A 12,430-nucleotide genomic window follows, 5' to 3' on the forward strand; every position below is an offset into this window, starting at 1 on the left:
GCCAACTGCCTATTCACTGGGGACTATGCAAGGCAGAGGCGTCCACCCCCCTGAGTCCAAGTTTAAGCTATGTATGTATGTATGTATGTATGTATGTATGTATGTATGTACATGTGTATTGGATTAAAATGGGTGAGGTTTAAAAAAGGCAGAAAAGCATGCTCTGCTAAAAATGGGTTCTTGAAACTGTTTTAACATTATGAGATTTATATTAAGTTTATTTTGCCACCAAACACTGCTTCTTGGTCTGTATACTAATTTCGGGACAATAAATTCTTATTCTAATATGCAGAATGCTGCATCTGTTTAACTCAAAATAATTCCATGATTAGTGACCAAATTTATCGCATAATGAACATAATGGAGCAATGTGGTTGGTTATTCTGTACACAAACACTGAAAGGTTTTCAGTGCAGAACAACAAAGCATTTATTTTCTGTCTGTGTCTCTCCAGGTTATGACAGAAAGGAGTTGAAACATGGAACTTTCATGGATTTTGTTATTTTCTATCATCCATCATTATGCTCGGGGTCAAGGAGTTTATGGTAAGTGTGTTTTACACACAACAAAATAATTACATTCTAATCATATTAAGGCATGTCGGCTGCATCAGCTGCAGTGTTGTTTATTACACGTCTGTTTTACAGTAAGTGATTCCCCTTTGTGTTTTCATTAAACCAGCTCTAGATTGGTGTTCTATGGAATGAAAGAATCAGTGCATGGCCCTATAGAAAGTGTAAACAACATACACAGTACACGCATGGACGAACACTAACAATAACAAATAGTTTCACCATTCAGCTAATTTGACAGAGTTGGATTTACTAGTGGGGTTGTTCACTATCTTAAAAATAATAGATAGATAAATAGATAAATACATTGAAATCCAGGAAATCATATATGTGTTTAACAGTGTATATTATCAGGTTTACATTGTCTATAAGGGCCTGTCTTAAGTGCTGTAGTAGATAGAAGTGCGTGAGTATGTACTGACTGTAATCCACTGTTCCACTCAATATTGCACTGAGTTCACATAATTGAGTGGATATTGCTGTTGTAAGAGCAAACATCTAGAGTATAGTGCATGTTTGTACTGTAAGTGTTGAATCTCAGCAGTGGTGTTGAAGTCTGCTAAGTGTGAAACTCAGCTGTGCATTGTCTAACTGCAAAACTGTCTGGCATGGTAACAAATATTTTACATTTTAGATATAGATCTTCCTTAACGAATAATCTATAATAGACGTGTACAAAAAAATATCCCCCTCAATGGTGTGCGTATCTGTAGAGACCCTTACCTTTGCAAAGCAGAGACATGAACTGATCTCCCAGCTTTGATATTTCTGTGTTGATGTCTGAGGACATGTGGCAGCCATTCAAAACACCTTCATTTTTGAGTGTTTTTTGTGTGGGTAGCTGGCTGGCTGGCTGGGTGTGTCTAAGCACGAAAACAGCATGGTTGTTTTTCACCACCTGTGCACAACCTAACACACACACACACACACACACACACACACACACACACACACAAAAACACACACGCACATATTAACTGTATATATGATGATTTTGGGTGTCCCAGTACAGTACAGTACAGTACAGTACAGTACAGTACAGTACAGTACAGTACAGTACAGTACAGTACAGTACAGTACAGTACAGTACAGTACAGTACAGTACAGTACAGTACACAGTAGAGGGACCCCCACACGGTAACTGTCATTTCTCAACCGTTTCGGAACCTGGCCGGTTCGGTGTGTTTCTGTGGGTCTGGAACTCCCAACGCGTACAAATATAAATGTACGCAATAGCAAAAAGAGATAAAGAATAAATAAAAAGACAGCTTCAGAATAGACTTTGAATGTACTCGTATGCATCCTTTTCCTTCACACCAGCTTTAGGCCAAGATAATCATATTTGATTAATTTTGTGAGTTTATCAGTTCATCAATCTACAAGTTCATCATAGTCAGTTTGTTATGGTAGCCTCCCCTCAATATTTCTTATATTATTAATAATGTTCCCCCATATTCTGTCAAATTCCATTGGTTTCCCTTTAACATTTTTTCTGATGTGCTGTATGATAACCATTGTTTGAGTGTGGGCGGTTGAATTGCTTTCCAATTGGATAATATATATATATATATATTTTGCTGCTGTCATTATTAAGAGTATCGATTTCCTCTCGTCCTCATTAAATTCCTTGAGCATCTCAACATCTCCCAGTATTGAAATTCTGGGGTCTGGTGGCACTTTTTTTTTTTAATATCTCGGATGTATATTTGTAGATATTATTCCAAAAGCTATTTAAGTGTGTGCACTTCATTGTGGGCATGTAGGTGGTGTGTTGGGGCTGAATCGATGCATCCTCTGTGGCGTGTTAATACCACAGTATTTTGAATTGTGTAAGTCTATGTTTAGTGTTGACCAGAGTCTTCTGTGAGCTCTGTAACAGATCTTCATGCTTTCAACGTATATTGATATCCAACATCGTTTTCCCATTTCTGTTTGTGCTGTTCGGAATTATGTATATTAGTAGTAGTATATAATTCTGAAATTAGTCTTTGTTGTGATTTTGCATTCCATATACAGTAGCCTTTTATATGGGTGTTTCTATTAAAGATGGAGTGCCACAATGTTTGTATTTTTCCAGTTTTTCATGTGTCAGGTGACAGTACTTCATTAGACACCCTGGAGTCGTTTTTATGTGCAATGATGTATTCCCTTTGTATTTAGGGTTTCTTCCTGGAGGCTGAACCCTTGAGAGTCAAACGTGCCAATGAAAAAAAACTGTAATATATTGACATCACACTATCAGCGCCTCCCCTAACCTACTAACTACAGCTGTGGGTGCGGCTTCAGTTCAGGGGGATCACCACCCATCACCACCCACAGGCAAACCAGGCATACTTAACACAAAAAATGCTGGAAACGTATCCATACGCTTTATTAATATCGAACGCCGTACGCGCGAAGCGTATGTATACGTTTTATACGTTTTTTTATTGCTTACTGTACATCAACGTCCTATGCTCCAGGACACCGAGGAAAATAACAGCGATCGTCTCCAGGAAGCTCCAATATGTGATCCGGGAGTAAAAAGCCCCTCCCTCCTGAAAAGAGGTCTGTCTGTGGCGAAGACGCTCCCTCCTCCAATGCCTCCATTACACGTATGGGTCTGCACGGCAACGGCATAGACCAACGCAGATGTCAGGGCATCTAAAATGGAGTTACCCATCTAGTAGTAGTCTAGTGTCTGTGAATACACTCGATTCCCCCTCCCCTCCTGTTTCTACATGGTTTCTCCCGAGGAATCTTTGTGGGGGGAGTCTGAGTCTCTTCTGCCCGGATCGCATTGCAGTTTGAGTTCCCTGGCCCCAGGCCACACTGCGCCTTGTAATCGCCTTGCACCGCTCTCTCATTCTCGGAAAAAGATATAACGCAGTCGTGTCGATTTGCCCTCTGCCAGTATATAAACCAAGAATAATCTTCAACGATCGCCATTTCATAACGTTTTCAACACGCACACGGCACACGCCATGATCAACTAACTGCCTGGCTACGTCTTCAGTCTTCACCAGCCATCGCTATCCGTTGTGTGGATCGCCATCGCGTCTTCACTTTGTTTGTTTGGGCAAGAAGCACGATCAGCGATGGAAAAGAGCTTTATATCCACGGCAGATAAGTAATGACGTATTATCGAAGGACCGCCATGATCAACTTACTGCCTACGTCTTCGTCAGCCAATGCAGCCATCATCGCTATCCGTTGTGTGATTGTGGATGTAGGCTATATCCACGGTATCGAGAGAGACGCCCGGCTGTGATATAGGTCTTATCACTGCAATTATAATGAATAAAAAGGCTACAATCACACAACGGATAGCGATGGCTGCATTGGCTGGTGACAACGTAGCCTCGGTCCCAGGCAGTTAGTTGATCATGGCGGTCCCTCGATAATACGTCATTACTTATCTGCCGTGGATAAAACTCTTTTCCATCGCTGATCTCTGCTTCTTTGCCCAAACAAAGTGAAGATAGCGTTGTCCAACAAAGCAGCCAGTTATTTGATCATCTCTCTCTCCTGTGCTTCTTTCCTCAAACATGTCCAGACATGTCAACCTCAACCACTAAACTCACCGATCCAGTAACGCATCTCACCGTTATACTATCGTTCTGAAGGCAGATATAAAAATAAACATAAATAAATTATTGTCATATACATACTACACACTGAATGAAAGCCCTAATTGTCTACTTTTAGGAGGAAAACAAATACATAATATTGATCCCATGTACAGTTTGTCAGTAGGATATTGAATGCAGTTGTTCAGGTCCAACTATTATTCACAAAATAAGGCCTATAGCGACATGTACATATTATATACCGTATGAAACAGAAGACCCTCTGCTTTCATAAGAAAAAAACTAATACTGTAATAATAATAAAAATCACACCCCTGTGAAGTGAGCATTTCCTCATGAAGTTATCATAGCGAGTTATAAAGGTTTAAAGTCACAGAGATTGACAGGCAGATATAAACATAAATAAATTATTATCATATACATACTACACACTGAATGAAAGCCCTGAATGTCTACTTTTAGGAGGAAAACAAATATACAAATATATACAAATATAGTTTGTCAGTAATTGGCTATTGAATGCAGCTTGCGCCCACCAGAGAGGATTTCAGAAAATGCATGGACCAGAAGAACTATTATTCACAAAATAAGGCCTATAGCGAAATGTACATACTATATACCGTATGAAACAGAAGACTCTCTGCTTTCATAAGAAAAATACTTCTACTGTAATAATAATGAAAATCACACCCCTGTGAAGTGAGCAGTGCAATGTTGCGCAACATTGCACTGCTCACTTCACAGGGGTGTGATTTTCATTATTATTACAGTAGAAGTATTTTTCTTATGAAAGCAGAGAGTCTTCTGTTTCATACGGTATATAGTATGTACATTTCGCTATAGGCCTTATTTTGTGAATAATAGTTCTTCTGGTCCATGCATTTTCTGAAATCCTCTCTGGTGGGCGCAAGCTGCATTCAATAGCCAATTACTGACAAACTATACATGGGACCATGTGTATTTGTTTTCCTCCTAAAAGTAGACATTCAGGGCTTTCATTCAGTGTGTAGTATGTATATGATATTATTTGTGTTCATTTTTATATCTGTCTGTCAATGTCTGTCAACTTCAACCTTCCATATCTCTGCTGTTTTTTCAAGCGAGCAGCGTGCCTTCAAAAGCAGGTTTTAGAAAAAGGTCAATATCTCCAGAATGGAAGATGGTAGAATCATAATTTTTTTTTTAAATTGAAGTGGACATGTTTGGCCTACTTTTTATTTATGCGATGTGATTCTCGCTATAAGAGGCCCCTCGCTGTGGGCCCCTAAAAAGTTCAAAAGTCCAATGTTAATCGCTTAGCACCAGCAAGCCTGAGCAAATAGAAAACTCTAGCATACAATGTGTTAATGAACATATAAATCGACATTTTAACAAATACTGCACACTTTTTGGAAATAATTCTTCCTCCTTATATAACAATAAGACCTGATGATCATGTTTTAAGGTGGAAAAGAATCATGGCACTCCATCTTTAATGGTAGGAAAATTCTTATCCATGTTGCCCTTCACCCAGCTTCTTATTTGTAAAAACAAATAATGAAAAATGTGTTCTGGGTAACTGATACCAAAACACATTCTGTATGTATGCACTGTCATGAGAAATGTTGCTCTTTGCTTATGTAGGCCTAATTACCATGCAGGTAGAGGCACTGGTCTCCGAGGTGACGTACTTATTCACCTACTCGTTTTCAACCAATGTCGGCACTTTTTGTTTGTGAATCTTTCATGGGTTTGCCGCAGAGTTTATTTTGGATGCTGAATATCACCCTTTCCTAATAAGCATAGATAATTTATTGGTGGCTCTGAGGCAGGAAGGTGGAGCAGGGGAGTTGGGGTTGGAAGGCTCTACATAGGGTTGGTGAGATATTTCCACCTCCCTAAGATATTTAAAGTCAAGCTGAAATGAACAATGTTTTAACCCTTTTTAGAGAAATATGCCAAAGGAGGAAAAAAAAAGATTAGAAATGATCTAAGAATCAATCTAGATTGCTTCCTGCAATCTGTATTACTTCCTGCTTAGTATCAGCAGGTATATACTAATCAGGTTTAATAATAATTATCATCTGTGTTGGGGAAACTGTCTACATGAACTATAGTTCAAAGTTCAGTTCACAAATTAAAACATTAACTAGCCTAGTTCATTTCATAGTTCATAATTCAACATTTTGAACTACTCCCAGAAGCTCTCTAAAAGAGGATTAATAAATTGACAACTTTTACAAATTATGTTCATTACCATTATCCAATTTGTTTTATTTTCATTTTTTAATTTTTACATTTTGGAACGAATTGCCAATTTAACACAATGTTTAGGTGCCCACTCTTCCTGCACCCTTTTGCAATGTGAAATGCTACATAATCCGTAATCCTTTCCACTTTGCTTCTGTCTTGTCATATGGTAAAAATGAAGACGCTAGCTCTTTTAAACTTGTGAAAAGTGATATGCTTTTATTGTGAAGGCAAACATTTCTGAATGTATCACATCCTGCATATTTCCACATCCTAAAAATAGCTGATCTACAAGCTCAGAACGTGTTGTAGACACGACACGTTGTGAGCTTGCAGATCAGCTATTTTCAACATAATATGTCGTAAGTAGTATTATAGGGTACTATTATTCCCCAGGGACCCCTATGTCCGATTTCGGCACTGAAGACACTCCCTAGGGACGAGGGGGCGGGGCCTAACCCTTTTTTCCGATGACGTCATTATATTGATTTTGCTGATGGCACTTTGCCAGTTTGGCAGTTAGTGTCATCATGATTGTAGTTCTGCTTTTGTGTGAGGATCTCGTCATATTGATCGTGTTTGGGTGGACTTTGCCAGTTTGGGTCAGCATATTGATTATGTATACATGCAATTTTCATCTTTGGCAGTTGGGGGATCAATATGATTCTAGTTCTGCTTTCGAATTGGTTTCACATCCCCATCTGTTCAAACTGAACTGCGCATGCACTGATTTGTGTCAGCTGATTCTGGACAGAGTGTATGCGTGTGTGTGTGACTATTGATTTTGCATGCTTGGATCCAAACGAGCTGATCGTATTGATTTCACCTCTGGTGGTTGACTCTCTCTCTCTCTCTCTCTCTCTCTCTCTCTCTCTCTCTGACAAATATTGTCATGTATTCTGGCTCTCACCAAGAACCATGGAGCCGCTGAACTAAATGACTTACAGCTTAGATTATTTCCAGTTTGGTTATAAAAAGTTGGGGAGGAACTGATTATGCAACTATCAGCCTGCTTAACCCCTTGGCAAACCAACTCTAATTCCCCAGGTTAGTAGGCCAGGGTGCTTGTTATTGATTTTACGTTTCCTTTCAACCGCAAGCAGTGGTCTCAGTTGCCTTACTGAGGAAGGGCGGGACAGTGGGGAGGAAGCATACAGAGCATATCTATTATCTCTTCAGAACTGGTGCATGGAAAAAAAAAAAACCTCATTAGGGATCAATGTGACAAAAACAAAAGAAGCTTGTCATTCATGAAGAGGAACCTGTGCAGGCCATTACAAATGGTGGACAAATAGTGGAGGTAGTAGACAGTTTTAAATAGTTAGGCAGATATATTGACAGCAAACTCATTTTCAGTGAAAATACCGAACAGATTTTTAAAACTTGTAACCAACGTCTCCACCTACTACGCAAGCTCAACTCCTTTAGAGTGAGCAAGCATATCATGGAAACAGTCTATAAAAACCTGATAGAGGGAGTCTTGAGTTTTAACATGGCAATGTGGTTTGGCAATCTAAAGGTCAAAGGAAGAAGCAAGCTGCAGCGAATAGTAAATCTAGCCTCAAAAATAATTGGGAAGAGACACCAGCAATTAGGCTGTATCTACAATGAGATACTTCGTAAAAAAAAAAAACTATCAAGATAGCAAACGACCCTGTCTCATCCACCCTGCACCGACTTCCAGCTACTTCCCTCTGGTAGACGGTACAAACTAGGCATGCCATGGTATGAGATTTTACACTACGGTACGATGCCGATATTGATAATCTATACCTGGTATTCCAAGGTATTTATATTTATAAAAATAAAATAAAAAGATTGCCCCCCTGACCTATGTCTAGTGACTACCTCGACATCCTTATAAGCCCTTCTTTGTTCCCCAACATGCAGGCCTACACATATATATATATATATATATCATAATATATGCCATGATTATGAATTGATTACCCTGGACCGAATGGAAACAAGACAGCAAGGATTTTTATCAGTGATCCCTTTGGATATGTGGTTGTCTGTATCCTATACTGATTACACTTCTGCCAATACACTATTCAGTCAGTGAATCAATACCTATTCCCCAGTCCCCATTGTATTTCACTGTACTATGGTTCCCCCTAATGGCCGTTTTGTACCCAGTATGGTGGAGCAGAGGTGATGCAATCTGCGCATGATCACAACTGTCAATGTGTGCCTCCGTGTTGACAGTCCACACTTAGTTACTACATATGGAAATATGGAATATACATTTGGATCTGGGTGTTTTTCAGCAACACTAACTCAAAGGTAGGAAGCAACTTTTCAATCTACTGCATCTGTGGGGTGAAAATATTTGTGTTAAGTGTTGTTGATGTTGTTGTAACCGTTTGTTTTTTACTGTTTGGTAAAGTTTTGCATGGTTCAGGTTGTCTTAAGGTTTTGTTTTAATGTATGACTTGGATTATTTTGGTACGTGGTGGCGTATTTTGTGACAGTTGGATGGTTCATGATGTCTTAATGTTTTGTTTTAATGCATGACATGGGTTATTTTTGGTATGTGATGTGGTGTTTTGTGACATTTGCACGGTTCACGGTGTCTTAATGTTTTGTTTTAATGCATGACATGGGTTATTTTTGGTATGTGGTGTGGTGTTTTATGAGTTATGCATGGTTCATGATGTCTTATTGTCTTGGTTTAATGTATGACTTGGGTTATTTTTGGTATGTGGTGTGGTGTTTTGTGACAGTTGCACGGTTCATGATGTCTTAAGGTTTTGTTTTAATGTATGACTTGGGGTATTTTTGGCAAGTGGTGGTGTATTTTGTGACATTTGCATGGTTCAGGGTGTCTTAATGTTTTGGTTTAATGTATGACTTGGGTTATTTTTGGTATGTGGTGTGGTGTTTTGTGACATTTGCACGGTTCATGATGTCTTAATGTTTTGGTTTAATGTATGACTTGGGTTATTTTTGGTATGTGGTGTGATGTTTTGTGACATTTGCATGGTTCAGGGTGTCTTAATGTTTTGTTTTAATGCATGACTTGGGTTATTTTTGGTACGTGATGTGGTGTTTTATGAGTTATGCATGGTTCATGATGTCTTAATGTTTTGGTTTAATGTGTGACTTGGGTTATTTTTGGTAGATGGTGGTGTTTTGTGACATTTGCATGGTTCAGGGTGTCTTAATGTTTTGTTTTAATGCATGACATGGGTTATTTTTGGTACGTGGTGATGTATTTTTGGTATGTGGGTATGTGGTTGGGGAATTTTTACATGGTTCATGATGTCTTAATGATTTGTTTAAGGTATGAGTTGTATTATTTTGGTAAGTGATTGTATGTTTTGTGGCATTTGCATGGTTCATGATGTCTTAACGGTTTATTTTAATGTATGACTTGGATTATTTTTGGTAGATGGGGGTGTATTTTGTGGCGTTTGCATGGTGCATGGTTCAGGCATGCCGTGGGCATGTCTGTGGCCGTTTGAGCTGTGAGGTTGGGGGTTAATACTGAGTAATGTACGGTTAGTTCATGCTAGTAGGGTACATGTTTAAAGTAATCATGTATATCATATTGGCGTAACTAAATTTGAAATGAGTTGAGTGGACTATGTATTTTTAGATGAACACACTATGTTGTTCACCTACAATTATAGGGATCGATGACTAGAGTAGATTGACGGCATTTTACAATAGCTACTATTACGTATTATTGACATTTAAAGTTAGATAGACTATAGTCTATACTACATGGTGGTATAGGCATCCATGGATTTCCAGGGAATTCAACCCGAATCTGTAGACGGGGCCTGTACACAAAACACAATGTTTTGTGTTGACAATAACTACGAGGCAATAACAGCCATCATACTAGTAAATATTATGTATACTAGTTAAATTATCTAAACTCTGTGATTTGGCATAGACATTTCTTTCACGACACATAGGAAGAGTCTAAACTACATGCATAATAATAAAATATGGTTGAATGTTTCAAATACTGGATAGTTAGAATGGGTCATGCATGTTTTTAATACAAGCACCTTAACATCACCATGTCTGATGGTGCAGTGTGTAAATGTAACAGGTTATCTACATGGTGTATACTAAAGCATGTAATACTGATGTACCGATGTTTTTCCAAGAGTTCAGATCGTATAGTTTAGAAAATTGTGTAAGTCTATACTATACGAGGTCTTTAGATCATGGTCAGCACCAAATATCATACCAAAAGTCTGTATCTTATGTTTATCAGGTTTTATTTTGATCAGAAAATAGACAATTATGCAGATGAACATACAATGTAGCACAACATGGAGCAAAATGTACAAGACAATGAATTCACCAGGACATCAAATATACTCAGTCATCAACTATTTATAATGTATATATATATATATATATATATATATATATATATATATATATATATATATATATATATATATATATATATATAGATATATATACAACGATGCAATCAGGTCAATCATAGTGGCAATAGTTATGTCCTTGATTATTATTTTTTGGATCATATCAGGGTAAATCCTTCCAGTAATGCAAATAAGATGTACATAGCCTATGGATTCTTGACATTGGCAGTGGTCCTACCTCAATACCGCTAGTTCTCATTACCTTAATAACCCCCGGTATAAAATCATCAGTCCACAACTTGTTCATTAAATCTTTAAAATGATTGTAGAAGTAATATCGGGGCGTAATATTCAAACATGTGTGCTCGGTTTGACTAGAATGGTCTATGCGGCAGCCGTTGCAATCATCCTTCATCTGTTCGGTTATAGCGTTTGCGAGTAGTTGACCAACATGTATTTTCAGAATATCTGTAAGATTTGTGGGGTTTGTCCCAGCAAACTCATCCAAAGTCAGTGGCCAATTCAGGGGGTATGGCGGCGAAAGCAATGGTGTGTCGGAGGCTGGAGGGTCATGGGGAGCAGTTGAATTTGGGGGTGATAGGTCTACCCTCTCAAAATACTCTGTGTCCCCCGCACCATAGCCCCAAAATGCCCTCTCAAAATGTTCATCGTTCTCCGGATCATAGTCGCAAAATGCCCGGGCATCATCATCATATTCATCGCTGTCCGTATCTGCAGTACTGATGTTATGCCACCACGGGGGGTGTATACATGGTCCATTGCGGGTCCATCCACCATGAGAGGTCCCTTCATTCGAGTTTGATTCTCCCAATGAAGAAGTAGAATCCTCCATGGTGCGTGAATGGCGCAATATACCGGCAATAATGAGTTAGCATTTTACCTATAATGTAGGAGGGGGTGGGCTGGTAGATGCAATTGTTGGTCCATCGGTTTCTAGATCAGAGTGGGGTGTGGGTGCATCGTTTTCTAGGGCGCTGTACGAATTATGATTTACAGGACGGTTATCCATTGAGAATAATGTAGCGCCAGCTGGCTTTGGGGGATCACCGAGCGAGAAGCTACTATGTCTGGGATTACCGAACGAGAACCCCGTAGGTCTGGAATGGCTTGTCTGGTAATCCACAAGCCTCAGTTTCTTTTCATTGAAGTAGTCCAATGATCGTGAATCCACACGTTTGGCGCCTCTAAGGTAGCCTTCCAGTAGGTCCAAAGATTGATTCTCTATAGTTGTGAAGAAATCCAAGGCTTCACACATCACATGCTTTAGAATCCCTAAATCATCCACACCAACGGCTAGTTGGATTGGAAAGCATTTCTCTTTCTCCATGATACTCTTAGGTCTTTCAACTGGGGTACCGCATTGAGATTTGTATCTTAGTAGCAACCATAAGTTTGACCTAGAACAGTCAACGATGAAGCCCTCAGTGTCACTACGTGAGGGCATTTCAGAGCTCGCCCGTACAAATCGAGATGGCTTGATATAGCCAGGGTTTATCTTTGTATCCAATTGCAAATACTTACAGAACTCAAGAATAGGAGGGACCAATCGCTCAAATTCAGATGCATAGATGCGTATGTAAGGCAGCCGGTCTTCAAAGATACTGTCGCCTGTTTCCAATGTATAGAGTTCAATAAATCGCTGATTCTTGAAGGGAAAAAACGACAGACGAATTTTCCGCCCGTCAGA

General features: G+C 39.1%; 1 protein-coding gene across 1 annotated transcript in view; it reads left to right on the forward strand.

Annotated features, from left to right (window-relative positions):
• Positions 1–478: 478 nt before the first annotated feature.
• The window catches only part of LOC310854731 (MAM domain-containing glycosylphosphatidylinositol anchor protein 1-like), a gene marked incomplete at both ends in the record, with an annotated part of 191,228 nt that continues 179,276 nt past the window's right edge, over positions 479–12,430 (forward strand). Inside the window, one exon of the mRNA XM_083759404.1 lies at positions 479–545. Within this exon, the coding sequence (XP_083615530.1) occupies positions 479–545 (67 nt within the window). The remainder of the gene's footprint in view (positions 546–12,430) is intronic.

This window comes from Protomyctophum parallelum, assembly GCF_964188405.1.
Source record: "Protomyctophum parallelum genome assembly, chromosome: 2".
In the NCBI taxonomy this organism is placed as follows: domain Eukaryota; kingdom Metazoa; phylum Chordata; class Actinopteri; order Myctophiformes; family Myctophidae; genus Protomyctophum; species Protomyctophum parallelum.